General features: G+C 37.0%; 1 protein-coding gene across 9 annotated transcripts in view; it reads left to right on the top strand.

Annotated features, from left to right (window-relative positions):
- Positions 1-13,907, top strand: part of TUT4 (terminal uridylyl transferase 4) — a 125,198-nt gene that overhangs the window by 105,626 nt on the left and 5,665 nt on the right. For 4 of the 9 annotated variants that reach the window (XM_081816938.1, XM_081816929.1, XM_081816935.1 and 1 more), the window contains 8 exons: positions 567-644; positions 787-964; positions 1,299-1,346; positions 1,433-1,515; positions 6,995-7,110; positions 8,037-8,260; positions 8,985-9,085; positions 11,863-12,310. In XM_081816938.1, the coding sequence (XP_081673064.1) occupies positions 567-644; positions 787-964; positions 1,299-1,346; positions 1,433-1,515; positions 6,995-7,110; positions 8,037-8,260; positions 8,985-9,085; positions 11,863-12,310 (1,276 nt within the window). The remainder of the gene's footprint in view (positions 1-566; positions 645-786; positions 965-1,298; positions 1,347-1,432; positions 1,516-6,994; positions 7,111-8,036; positions 8,261-8,984; positions 9,086-11,862; positions 12,311-13,907) is intronic. The other 5 variants (XM_081816932.1, XM_081816937.1, XM_081816931.1 and 2 more) reach the window with 3 other exon arrangements.

Below are 13,907 nucleotides of genomic sequence, written 5' to 3'. Positions count from 1 at the left end.
AGCCCCGCGTCGGGCTCTCTGCTCAGCGGAACGCCTGCTTCTCCCTCTCCCACTCCCCCTGCTTGTGTTCCCTCTCTCGCTGTGTCTCTCTCTGTCAAATAAATAAATAAAAAAAAAAATCTTTAAAAAAAAAAAAAAAGTACTAGAGCCCGTCCCCAAAACAAGCGGTTCCATTGATTTCCTTTGGGTATACAAATCAATAGGTATTATGTATTTCTACATCTATGATCCATTGATAAAAATGTGGTTTTCATTGGTTTTTTTTTTTTTCTTCCTTTAGTTTTACTTCATTAGTCTTGGGCTGGATGCGTTTTGACAGGCCAAATAGATAACATCAAATGTGTCATTTGGAGAGTCTCAAGCTCTTAAGATATCCTTTCCCAGCTTTGATCTTCCAGATACATTTTATTCATTAATATCTTGGCATCAAATTAGACTATCCTGACATGTTCCTTTTGGAAAGAAGTATCTCAATATCTCTTATAGGTACATTCTAAAATGATATAAGGATACTTAGGTGTTTGCATAAGAGGACTTAAAATCTAATAATAAAATTGTTTTTACAGATCTTTGATGGAAAACAGATTCCACAGAGAATGGTTGATGGATGGAATGCATTTTTCTTTGATAAAACAGAAGAACTGGTAATTTTTTCATAGTCTTTATGTTATAGAATGCTCACTGATATGTGTTAGGATTTGCATAATTTAATAATTTTACTTATATTTGGGTTCCATATTTTGAGTAAGTATAGACCTTTCTCTCTTTCTTTTTTCTTACCTATAGAAAAAACGTTTACCTTCACTTGGAAAGAACACAGAAACATTAGGAGAGCTTTGGTTGGGACTGCTTCGCTTCTATACTGAAGAGTTTGATTTCAAGGAATATGTAATTAGCATTCGGCAGAAAAAGCTGTTGACAACTTTTGAGAAGCAGTGGACATCCAAATGCATTGCAATTGAAGGTAATCGTTAGCTGACATTACTAATGACGTTACTCATTAGCTGAGGAACAAAATAAAACAAAAAGCCAGTTTCATTTGGGAAGGAAATTGAAGGGAAAACCGAAAGCACATTAGAATTTGGAAGATTCTTCATCTTGATTTTTATGTTTCTGTCCTTTTATTATTTTTTCCCTCCCCCCCAATTTCTATCATTTTTAATCTATAATTTTAGAAGAATAATTTGCTGACTTAAATAGTCTGAGTTATATAGTATTACTCTCTAGTTATGGCTTGTATGTATATTTTGTTACAGTGAACAGAATTTTAAATCAAAAAATAAATATTTCTTTTCTAGATCCTTTTGACTTGAATCATAACCTTGGTGCTGGAGTTTCTAGAAAAAGTAAGTTTTAAATATAGAAATCCCCTGTTTTTAAAGCTTTTACACATTAAGGTCTGCATCTTTATTTTTTCTTCTTTTTTCAATAGTGACCAATTTTATCATGAAGGCATTTATCAATGGAAGGAAACTTTTTGGTACCCCCTTTTATCCACTCATTGGCAGAGAAGCTGTAAGTTTACATAATTTGGATTCTGAATCTTTTTTCATATAGAACTCCTTTTTTTGTGGTATAGGAAGCCTTATCCTATTTCCAAGTTGGTATTAGAAATAGGAGAAAGAGATGATTATACACTCCCTGTATTTTTTTTTATTGCACTTATCATAGTTCATAATGAGGTATCTATTTGCTAAATTTTGTGTATCTGTTTGTTTAATTCTGTCTTCCCCCATTAGACTATAGCTCCATGAGGACAAGGGTCTATTATGTCTCTTCACCATCATATCTCCAGTACCTATTAAGATGGCACATTGGATGTACCACATAAGCATTTGTTGAATGAATGAAGTTAGTCAAGAGTCAGTATCCTTAAATTTTGAATTTGAGGTGCTGCCCACTGCCCCTCTTCATCCCTAGAAATCTTGATGAAATTATAAAGAGAGGACGACACCAGAGAAATACTTTCTTACTTGCTGAGGCTTCTGCTCTAATTTTGGTGTAGCTCTGGTAACTGAATGTGATGGCATGGAGCTGAGAGGATTCCTTTTGCCTGAACTGGGTGGCATAGTATTTCCCATTCCTCTTGGTCTCACTCTCTTTTTTGCTTGCTTTCTAATGGGAGGAGGTCTAAATTTCACAGAGAAAGAAACTTCCAAGAGAAGCAATCTCAAGAGAGAAACTGTGTCTCTACTATTGCATAACAAATATCCTTGATCTTGTTCAGTACAGTTTCCACACTTTTTCTTTGGGATGTAGGGTAAGAAAAGCAGAAAAATCTACAGCTTTTTTCCCTTGTAGCACTGATTCTTGACCTTTTTTATTGTCCTGCCTCTTTGGGGGTGGGGGGTGATTATATTGGAGAGAAATAAAATAACAGTAAAATTTGAAATGACACAGAAGTTGTGTAAGAACAAAATGTCAAACAAAAGGAAAATCCAACAATGATTTTACTAACATACTAATTAAAAAATAAATGAAGAGAGCATAGTCAGATCAAAACAAATCTGATGATGCACTGATAAAACATTTTACCTGAAAATTGTGGGAATTCCAACTATTAATGTGTATATGTGCATTTGTTCTATAGGAACCTACCAGTTTCATGTTGTCAGACTTTTTAGTAGAATATTAGAATCCTTAGTAAACTGCAAATGTGCTAATTTTAGTCTATGAATACAAAATTTTAGTAACTCTTAATAACTCAGTATAATAATATAATTGACTAATAGATATCAGTCTTTGGTCTTGCATATCAACCAAACATCAGTTTGAGGCCTATCTGAAGGGGCCTATGAGTCTGCTAACCATTTTTTGATCTATTTTTTTCTGTTTTAAAAGTCAATATATAGTATTCTGTGGCTTGTTTATACTAGTTTAACTGTTCTTCTTTGATGGACATTTAGATTGTTTTTATTATATCAGTGTTACAGCTGATATTGTAGAAAGTATCCTTTAAAGTCTTTCATGCTTATAATTACCATAGTAAAATATATTCTTTCAACACATATTTATTGAATTCCTTCTTTGTTTTTTTTAAATTTTTTTGTTTATTTTTAGATTTGTCAGAGAGAGAGTGAGCACAAGCAGAGGGAGTGGCAGGCAGAGGGAGAAGCAGACTCCTTGCTGAGCAGAGAGCCCAATGCGGGGCTTGATCCCAGGACCTTGGGATCATGACCTGAGCCGAATGCAGATGCTTAACTGACTGAGCCACTTAGGCATCCCTGAATTCCTACTTAGTACTGATTTCTCTGCTATGTACTAACTAGGCTTGTGGGCATACAAAATAGATGTGTTTCATTCCTACACTAATGAAAATGAAGACAAGTATATTTTCTATTTATTCATCTTTTTTGCTTACTCACATATTCCCTCTTCAACTATTCTTCTACATCATTAGGTCCTCTACTATATTGACCCTTATTCTCTCATTCTGTCAGCTATCTTCTGTCTTCATTTTTCTTCCCATTTAACTTAGATTTCCTGGTGTGCTCTCTGGCATATACTTTAAATTCCTTGGTACCATTGTCCTTCTCTTGCACCCTTATGTGTTCAACCTTACATGAATTCACCTTAGCTGCCATCTGTCTATGCTTTGGCAGCTAAGCACTAAGAAAAAAAGTCCTAAAGCTAGGTGGTTTTATTTATATAATACAACTATAGTGTTTACCAGCCTAAATTAGACTTTCAGTACCATCTGACATTCTTAATACGTTTCTTTACTTACCTTTATATCCTATTTGATAAGAACTAATTCAGATTTTATTGTACTCAAAATTCAATACCTGTTGCACTTTGTGTCCCACCTTTCACCTCTGCCCTTCTCACTCTTAGAGGTTTTCCCTATGATACAAAGATAGTATCAGGTATTCTTTCAACTTTCTGTAAATCTATAAATCTGCCTGCATCTACAGATACATTTTCTTTATCAGAGACTAGTCCTTCATTTGCACTCTAGGTCTAATTCTTTACCTTGAATCTTCAATCTTTTCATCTGTGAAAAACATTTTCAAAGATAAAATATATAAAATGTAAGGGCAGATTAGCATTAACAGATGAACATTTTCTATTGATTTTAATGATAGGGAACACTAATTTTGAACCTCAGTTAAGTGAAATGTCTCTCCCAGAAAGAATTCCTTTCTTCTTGGGCACCTGGGTGGTCAGTCAGTTAAGTGTCTGCCTTTGGCTTGGGTCATGATCCCAGGGTCCTGGGATTGAGCCCCGCATTGGGCTCCCTGCTCATTGGGCAGTCTGCTTCTCCCTCTCCCTCTGCTGCTCCCCCTGCTTGTGCTCTCTCACTCTGTCAAATAAATAAATAAAATCTTAAAAAAAGAATTTCTTTCTTCTATTTAGTAAACTTACATTACAAAAAAATTATACTCAATTATTATTAGTAGTATATTTTGAAATTCTTCAATAAAAATTTGGTGGAAATTTGCTTTCTCTTATTATGTAAGTACTACATAATGTCTTCAATTTTGTCACAACCTAAAATATTTACTCTCTGGCCCTTTGCAGGAAAAGTTTGCTGGCCCTCAGGTCTAGGCCACCTTAACTGGGATGATAGAATGGAGAAAAGTAGATTAAAGAGAGATTCAGGAAGAAAATGGATATAACTTGTGATTAATTAGAGGCGATGGGTGAAGGAGAGCAAGTTCAGGATGATTCCTAGGTTGACAAAGGCTTTTGTTTTGCCTTGGCAGAAAATATGATGATGAGGATTTTAATTAGCTATATTGGTTTCTTCAATAATGAATGTGAAGAATTACATCTTTCATCTTTTTTTAACAATGCAGCTTTATTGATATAACTTACATTGAATAAAATTCACTAATATACAGTGAGCAGTTCATTCACTGGTTTACAGTATATTCACAGGATTCTGCAGCCATCACCACAATCTAATTTAGAACATTTTGTTTCTCTCTGAAGGAAACTGGGCCCATTAGCAGTCATTCCCCATTCCTTTTCTCTCCCACTCTTCAAACCATTGATCTGTTTTTTGTTTCTGTAGGTTTGCCTATGTGGACATTTCATATAATGGAATCATAAAATATGTAGCCTTTTGTGATCGGCTGCTTTCATTTGGCCTAATGTTCTCAGGGTTTGTTCATGTTGTAGCATGTATCACCACTTCATTCCTTTTATGGTTGAACAGTATTCCATTAAATGGAATATATCATATTTTATTTATTCATCACCTTTGTTGGACATTTGAGTTGTTTCTACTTTTTCATTCTTATGACTAATGCTGCTGTGAATATTTCTGCACAAATTTTTTTTGGATGTGTTTTCATTTCTTTTGGGTATTGACAAACCTAACAATTGCCGGTTCATTTTGACAAATTTATGTTTAACTTTCTGAGGTCCTGCCAAACTGTTCCATTTCATCTACATTCTTTCTCTTTTTTTTTTTTTTTAAGATTTTATTTATTTATTTGAAAGAGAGAGAGAATGAGAGAGAGAACACATGAGAGGGGGGAGGGTCAGAGGGAGAAGCAGACTCCCTGCTGAGCAGGGAGCCTGATGCGGGACTCGATCCAGGGACTCCAGGATCATGACCTGAGCCGAAGGCAGTCACTTAACCAACTGAGCCACCCAGGCACTCTACATCCTTTCTCTTTTTATGACAGCCATCCTAGTAGGTGTATCTCTTATACTTTTATCTTTGACTTTAGATAGATTTGAAGAGTGCTAAGTGGACATGTTCTCTTGCCTTCCAGAAATGTGGGTACTGTTACGACAAACTAGTCTTTGTAATAGTGCAAAACAAAACTGAGCTAAAGCTTAGAAGAATACGCTAGGTGGTAGGATAAAGGAAAAATGATCCTGGTACTTCTTTTTTTAAAGATTTTATTTATTTGAGAGAGAGAATGAGAGAGAGAGAGAGCATGAGAGGGGGGAGGGTCAGAGGGAGGAGCAGACTCCCCACTGAGCAGGGAGCCTGATGCGGGACTCGATCCCGGGACTCCAGGATCATGACCTGAGCCGAAGGCAGTTGCTTAATCAACTGAGCCACCCAGGCGCCCGATCCTGGTACTTCTAAAACCTGGGAAAATGATTTACTTTGTATTGGTTCTCTACCTACTCTTTAGCTATACCCTGCTTTATATAATAAATGTTATATGTTCTTGAAATGTTATATGCAAATCCAATCATATTTTAAATAAACCAGAGGATTGCTTTATTGGCAGAGAGCTCTTTTGTAAAGAGAATAATTCTTTTCTAGAAATAGCCTGGTAAGGCAGAAGGCATGAGATTTGTAGTCAGACCAACTTAGCGTTAAATCCTGCTTACTTAACCAGCTTTTTTACTATGGGCAAATGACTCGAACTCTCTGAGCCTCTATTTCCTCATCTATAAATGAGGATGAAAATAGTATCTATTGAGTTATTATGCAAAGATGCCACAGATGAATGAAGAAATAATGTGGATGTAAAGTGGTTAGCACTGTTAGCAACTGTGATATTGATAATGATGGTTCTTTTTTTTCCCCCTTTATTTATTTGAGAGAGAGAGAGAGAGCAGGGGGAGGAGTGGAGGGAGAGGGAGGAGAGAAGCAGACTGCCTGCTGAGTGCGGAGCCCGACTGGAGTCTGGATCCCACGACCCCTGAGATCATGACCTAAGCTGAAATCAAGAGCTGGAACCTCAACCATCTGAGCCATCCAGGGGCCCCAGTGATGATAATTTTTTTTTTTTTAAGATTTTTAAAATTTATTTGACACAGAGAGAGGGCGCACAAGCAGGGGGAGCAGCAGAGGGAGAGAGAGAAGCTGGCTCTCCACTGAGCAGAGGGCCTGATGGCGGGGCTCGATCCCAGGACCCTGGGATTATGACCTGAGCTGAAGGCAGACACTTAACCGACTGAGCCACCCAGGCGCCCCATTTCCTTTTTGTAAAACCACTTTTACATCTTGGTCTTCTTTCCATTTGGATTCCACAATTCATAGTGGTTTTTTTTTTCTAGTAAAGTTTTATTTTCTCCCTAGGAGTACTTCTTTGATTCCCGAGTATTAACAGATGGAGAACTGGCTCCCAATGATCGATGTTGTCGTGTGTGTGGAAAAATAGGCCACTACATGAAAGACTGCCCTAAAAGGAGAAGGTTGGCAAATGATTATATATCAACATTACAGGGAAAATAAATGTGAGGCCTATTGTAGCTGTAACTGTGTTCATATATGTTTAAGTAAGAAGGTTCAGGGCTTTAAATTGGACATTAGGTAAAATGTATATCGGAGTGGAATTTTGTTAATAGAGTGAGATTTTTTGGGGGCACACTGGTATCATTCATTTGTTCACTTATTCATTCATTCAGTTTTTGTTTTGTTTTTTTTAATTGAAGAAGCATTTATTGACACCTATTCTACTGGGGACTGCCAGGAGCCAAGAAAAAAAATGACCAAGTCATGGGGTTCTTGCTGAGTACCTCATAGTCCTGCAAATCAGTAATTAAAATATAATTAACTGAATCTTTGACGTATTTACTGTGAGGTATACGTATATAATATATACCTTGAGGAATATACATCTCCACACCCCTGAAAATATATTTATGAAATAAACTTTCCTGTATTTTATATAGTCTCTTTCATAGGCCAGGAAAATCCTTTTTTTAGTTATTAAGTCTTGCCTAATATGAAGAGCTTAGAACTTTTCAGACAGAACTAACTCCTAGGTTCCATCAGTGCTATATACTGACTTAAATTTAGAGAAGACACTTGGTCTAAGCATCAGCTTCTCCCTCTGTAGAAGGGAGATAATAAATACCAACCTCTAAGGATTGTTATAAGATTAAAATATTCAATGTTAAAAATTTTTTCTAATTTATTGTTGTATTATAAAACTACTGGAATACCCAGTTTCTGCCATATGAGTAGGTGTACTCTAAAGGTGAAGTTCCCTTGCCTTAAAAAAGGTGCATGATACAGTGGGCATGTTAAAACCTTTATTGTGAGACTTTTGTATAGTTTAGTTTGTTCTGTGATTCATTCAGTTTACAAGTCCCTAGCCCCACATTATTGGTATCAGCAGTTTACTGTTTAGACTAAAGAAGAAAGACAGTGAAGAAGAGAAGGATGGGAATGAAGAGGAGAAAGATTCCCGAGACCTTGTTGACCCCCGAGACCTCCACGACACTCGAGAGTTTAGAGACCCCAGAGACCTCAGATGCTTTATATGTGGAGATGCAGGACATGTACGAAGGGAGTGCCCAGAGGTCAAGCTGGCCCGTCAGAGGAATAGCAGTGTGGCAGGTAAATAGAAAAGGCCAAAAATAGTTTTTGGTAGAAATAAGGTCATTTGTGTTGATGTCATTCTAAGGGCTCTGATTCCTCTCTATTCCAAACTTAGCAATATGATTTTCAACCTTATAATTTCTTAAAGAGAGAAAATTTAGATAGTCTTTTATTTTGAACAGTATTCATGTTCACTGTTAAGGTCTTAGCAGTCTGTTGTATTCAGTAAACTCCCTTTAAGTATTCTTTCGATTTGAGTTACCTTCTTTATTCTTTCACTATCAAAAGATAATAAAAGTTAATTTCTTTTTCTGGAAACATATACAGGAGAAATTATATCTCTTCCCATTGCTCTTATGTGAGAGGGAGATCTGTAATTTTAAGAATTAGAAACCCAAATGACAGTTAAATGAAAGAAAAAATAGAGTATTTTAGAAGTGATTTCCAGTTACTCAGATTCTTGTTGCAGAAGGTATTTTCTTAAATATGTCGTCTCCTTTAGAAAGGAGTAATTGTCTTTTCGTTCTTGTTTCTACCACCAGTACATTTTTTTAGTGATTTGCAAGATTGAGAAATAGCTTTAAAAAAATTAGTTGTTACAAGTCCTTCACAAACATAATAATAGTTTTAAGTTTATAAAATCTCAGAGGGATTTGAGACTCTTTAACAGAGGAAGGGAGTTTATTGATTATCATTTCTCTGTTATTTATCTATTGATTTTCTTTCTGATGTCTTCTCTTAGCAGCCCAGCTGGTCCGCAACCTTGTAAATGCCCAGCAGGTGGCTGGTTCAGCCCAGCAACAGGGTGATCAGTCCATAAGGACTAGACAGTCCTCAGAATGTGTAAGTACTCTACCTGCAAATGGATTAGTTTTGGTAGAAAGATTGATTGGATTGATCTTTTAGACTGGCAAATATAGTCATCCAGATAACAGTGCTTTGTAGAGGTGTTCCTGCTAGGCACATGAGGTGGAATGAGCATTACCTTTGGAGTAATGCAGATCTGGGTTTTTATCTGTGGGGAAGCTACTTAACTTCATTGAGCCTGCCTTCTTATTTGTAAAATAAGGTAACAACTACCTAATGTATTTGTTGATAAAATAAGGTAATTGAGGTTTCAGTCTTTGCCTAGTGGCAGATTATCAGCAACATTTATAAAAATAGACATAAAAATTGGAGATGTGTTAGGGGTTTAATATGTTAGGGCAATATATGCATGGCATTGGACTTCCTTGAAGCTTTTATGTGTCTTCTCATAGCTGATATGAATACCTAGTGAAATACATCCTGTGAAAGAAGAGTATTAAATTGGAGTTCAGATTCACAAGTTTCATATTAACTTTGCTGAGTTGCTCTTAACCTTTGTGTAAATCTGTATTCACTTTGCACTTCAATTGAATGCTTTCTTACTCTAAACCTGATACTGTGCTTTGGTGCTTCACACTTAGTCCTTTGGGTGGCCATGCGAAGTGGTAGGTATTAGTATGATCAAGTTTTACAAATTGGGAAGCTGAGAATAAGAGAAATTAAAAGATTCAAACCCAGGTCTAGGTAGCTTCAAAGCTGTTAACTATTAAACATGCTGAATTTGGTATGATCTGTGTTTTAGAAAAAATTCTTACAGCATTTGAAGATCAATATAGGGAGAGTCTTGGAACACCATTTAGGGGCCCACTAACCCCACCTGTAATATTTGTATACATACTATGGGCCTGACATCTTCATAAATGTTATATAACAACAATAATAATAGCTAACATTGTTGATCGCTGTATGCCATATATATCTTTTTTATTGTTTCTTGTAATAAAATATTGAAAAAGTACAGAAAATAATAAACATCCATGTAGTACCACCAGGCTTTAACAATTCTTAACATTGTGTTACCTTTATTAAAAAATTACCCATAGTCAATAATCCCTGTGCATTCCTCTTGGATGCTGTTCCCATCTTAAAACCTTCCTACCATCCCTTCCTAGCTACTAAAATGTATCTACTATCCTGAATTTGGTATTTATATTTTCCACATGTATTGCCTAGTTAATCTACACAAAAACCTATGAGATAGATTCTGCTTATTATTTATACATTACAGGTGAAGAAACTGAGATTTAAGTTTCTTACCTGAGCCCAGCACATACTTGGAACTAGAACTTGAACCCTCAGGCCCTGTCTCCAAAGCCTATGCTCTAACCATTTTCCTCTGCTGCTTCTAACTTTTACCCTTTGTTTTAGCACTCAATTTTCTCTTACCTGAGATTTGGGTCAGAGTCTGTCTAATGGACATTGTTGTTCTGATGTCTCACAAAGCACTTTAACCTCAACATGTCTAGAATTTAACATACTTCTCTCCAAATTCCTAGACTTGCTTCTTCTTGCTCCTGTGTTCTCCATCTCATTGAATGATCCTACTCTCTGGTTTCCAGAACTACTCCCTTTCCCTCAACCCCCACATCTAAATCAGTCACCAACTCCTGTTATTTCTACATGTAAAAAATAGCTCACAGCTATTTGCTTCTCTGTCCCTATATTGTATTTCCCTAGCCTAGGTTACCATCATATCAGGGCTAGCCTTTTAATCACCCTCATTAGTCTTTTTGCCCCCGCCCTCCCCACCCCCGTGTTCTCTATTTCATTCCCATTAAGCCATAATAATTTTTCTAAAATACAGATTGATCATGTTCCTGACCAGTTTGAAACCCTTCAGTGGTTTCTCAGTGCCCTCAGGATAAAGTCTTAACTATAAGGTCTATGGGACCCTTCATTATCTTGTCTCTCTTTGGTTCTTCAACCTCAAATCTGCCATTCCCCTGCCCTTGTACTCCAGTAATAATAAACTGCTTTCAGAATCCAGTTACTTAAACAAGTCAGGTGTTCATGAGCCTATAGACCTTCAGTCATGTTGTTCCCTTTGCATGAAATACTCCTCCCCTTCCCTTATCCCTTCCCTCTTTTATCAGACTGATTGCTATTTACCCTTGTGTCTCAACTTAAAGGTCACTTCTCTGAGATGCTGTTCTTGATTTCCACTTTCATTCATCTTATCTTTTTTTCCTCCCAAAGTACATTGAGGTATTCCTGCTCTGTCTGGGATTTCCTTATAACACTACATCATACATTCTTTATCATAGTAATTGTTGTATTTGATTGTAATTGCTTATGTAATTTCTTCATCTGCTCTTTCTCCTTTCCCCCATAAACTTTAAGTTCCATGAGGGCATACATGTTAGTATTGTATTTTTAATACCTAGAACAATGCCCAGACATAACTGACACTCAGTTACTTGTTGAGGGACTGAATCAAAGTGGCTGTGAGATATTTAGATACAAGTTTCTAGTTACAGTTGGAATATGAGTTCTGCATGATGGGAATGACGTCTGGGCTCTTTCTTCTTTGGACAGTAAAAAGGTTTATAGGGTAATGTATATGTCAGAGGGTTTGAGGGTCTCAGAGAAAATTCTATTTTCATGTAAAATGAGGCTCTTACTCACTTCATAGAGTTGTGTTTATAATGTCCTAATAAAATAACTCCATAATTTTGTATTTAGATAATCTCTGCTTTTATAACATTAACATGTTTTTAAATTAATTTTAAAATGTTATCTTTTTCTCTTTGCAGTCTGATTCACCATCTTATTCTCCTCAGCCCCAGCCGTTTCCACAGAACTCTTCCCAATCAGCTGCCATTACTCAGTCTCCATCCCAGCCAGGATCCCAACCCAAGCTTGGCCCACCTCAGCAGGGAGCCCAGCCCCCCCATCAGGTCCAGATGCCTGTGTATAACTTTCCGCAGTCACCACCAGCTCAGTATTCTCCCATGCACAATATGGGATTGTTGCCAATGCACCCTCTCCAGATCCCTGCGCCATCCTGGCCTATCCATGGTCCAGTGATCCACTCTGCACCAGGCAGTGCCCCCAGCAATATTGGCCTGAACGATCCCAGCATCATCTTTGCACAGCCTGCTGCCAGACCTGTGGCGATCCCTAACTCCTCTCATGATGGACACTGGCCTCGTACTGTGGCTCCAAATTCCCTGGTGAACAATGGTACAGTGGGGAATTCGGGTAACCCTTCCTTTTCTTCTTTTGCATCTGTCTGTAGAAATGGGTGATTGGTATTATTGGTTGAACTTGGGGGTATAAATATGAGGAAAATAATGGCAAGCAATATTTATGAGGGGCAGTATAGGATTAGATAAAGAGTATGGGCTGTGGATTCACACTGTCTGGATTTGAATCCTAGCCCTGCCATTTATTATGTGGCATTAGGCAGTTGCTCAGTCTTTTTGTGCATTGGTTTCATCCTTAAAATAGCGATATTAATAGCTTCTAAGGCACAGGGATGTTGTGAATATTAAATGAGGTAATATGCATAAATGTTACTTTAAATTTTCACTGCAGTCCAGCTCGGTGTAGGGTATTATTAAAACTAATTTTATAGTTGAGGAAATTACAGGGTTAAGTAACTTAATTATCATGCTTTCATAATTAATCATAGTAGATCCAGGATTTAAACCAATTTCTTTCTTCAAAACCTGTGCTCTTTGCCCTAGACTCTTACTATCTCCCAGTAAGGAGCAATTCTTTAAAAAGATATTAGTAGCACTTTGTAGCATTAAAAAATACTAGTTTTTTCCTGATTTATAGAAATACATTTTCATTATAGAACATACGAATAATAAAATATAATCCATATTCTCAATTCGTAGACATAACTCCGTGTAATATTTAGGTGTCTTATGATCCAGTCATTTAAAAAATATTTGCATAATAAAAATATTTTATAAACCATAAATCTTGTTTTATATCCAGCTTTTTAGTTGATAATTTTTTACACTTGATCTTAGCCAAAAGACCGAGAAGCGATAGTAATTTTTTAAGAGATTTATTTTAGAGAGAAAGAGAGAGAGAAAGTGCATGAGTAGGAGGGGCAGAGGGAGAGGGAGAGAGAATCTCAAGCAGATCCACACTGAGCGTGGAGCCTGACATGGGGCTCGATCTCATGACTCTTAGATCACAACCTGAGCCAAAACTATGAGGCAGATGCCCAGCCAGGAGCCCCAATAATATTTTTATTTTAAAAACTCCATTATTGAAAATTTGAAATGTATACAAAAGAGAGAGTAGAGTATGATGAACCTATCCCCCATTACCCAGCTTTTAACAGTTCCCAGTAGTTGCTAGTCCTTGGCTCCTTTACTACTTTTATTTTTTTGTTTTTTTAAAGATTTATTTATTTTAGGGGGTTAGAGGGAGAGGGAGAGAATCTCAAGCAGACTCCCTGCTGAGCATGGGGCCTAACCTGCGTCTTGATCCCACAACCTCAAGATCATGAACTGAGCCGAAGTCAAGAGTTGGATGCTTAACTGGCTGAGCCACTCAGGCGACCCACTCCTTTTCCTCATTTAAAAAAAACTTTTGGGGTCGCCTGGGTGGCTCAGATGGTTAAGTGTCTGCCTTTGGCTCGGGTCATGATGGCAGGGTCCTGGGATTGAGCCCCGTGTCAGGCTCCCTGCTCAGTGGGGAGCCTGCTTCTCCCTCTCGCTCTGCCATTGCCTCCACTTGTGCTCTCTGGCTCTCTCTGTCAAATAAATAAAATCTTTAAAAAAAATAAAAAATAAAAAAAGCTTTTGGCTTTAGTATTTAATCAAATCTCAGGCAT

The sequence above is a fragment of the Leptonychotes weddellii genome, chromosome 4 (genome assembly GCF_054177405.1).
Source record: "Leptonychotes weddellii isolate Sample4059 chromosome 4, ASM5417740v2, whole genome shotgun sequence".
Lineage (NCBI taxonomy): Eukaryota > Metazoa > Chordata > Mammalia > Carnivora > Phocidae > Leptonychotes > Leptonychotes weddellii.
This window is presented reverse-complemented; position numbering and strand designations above follow the sequence as displayed.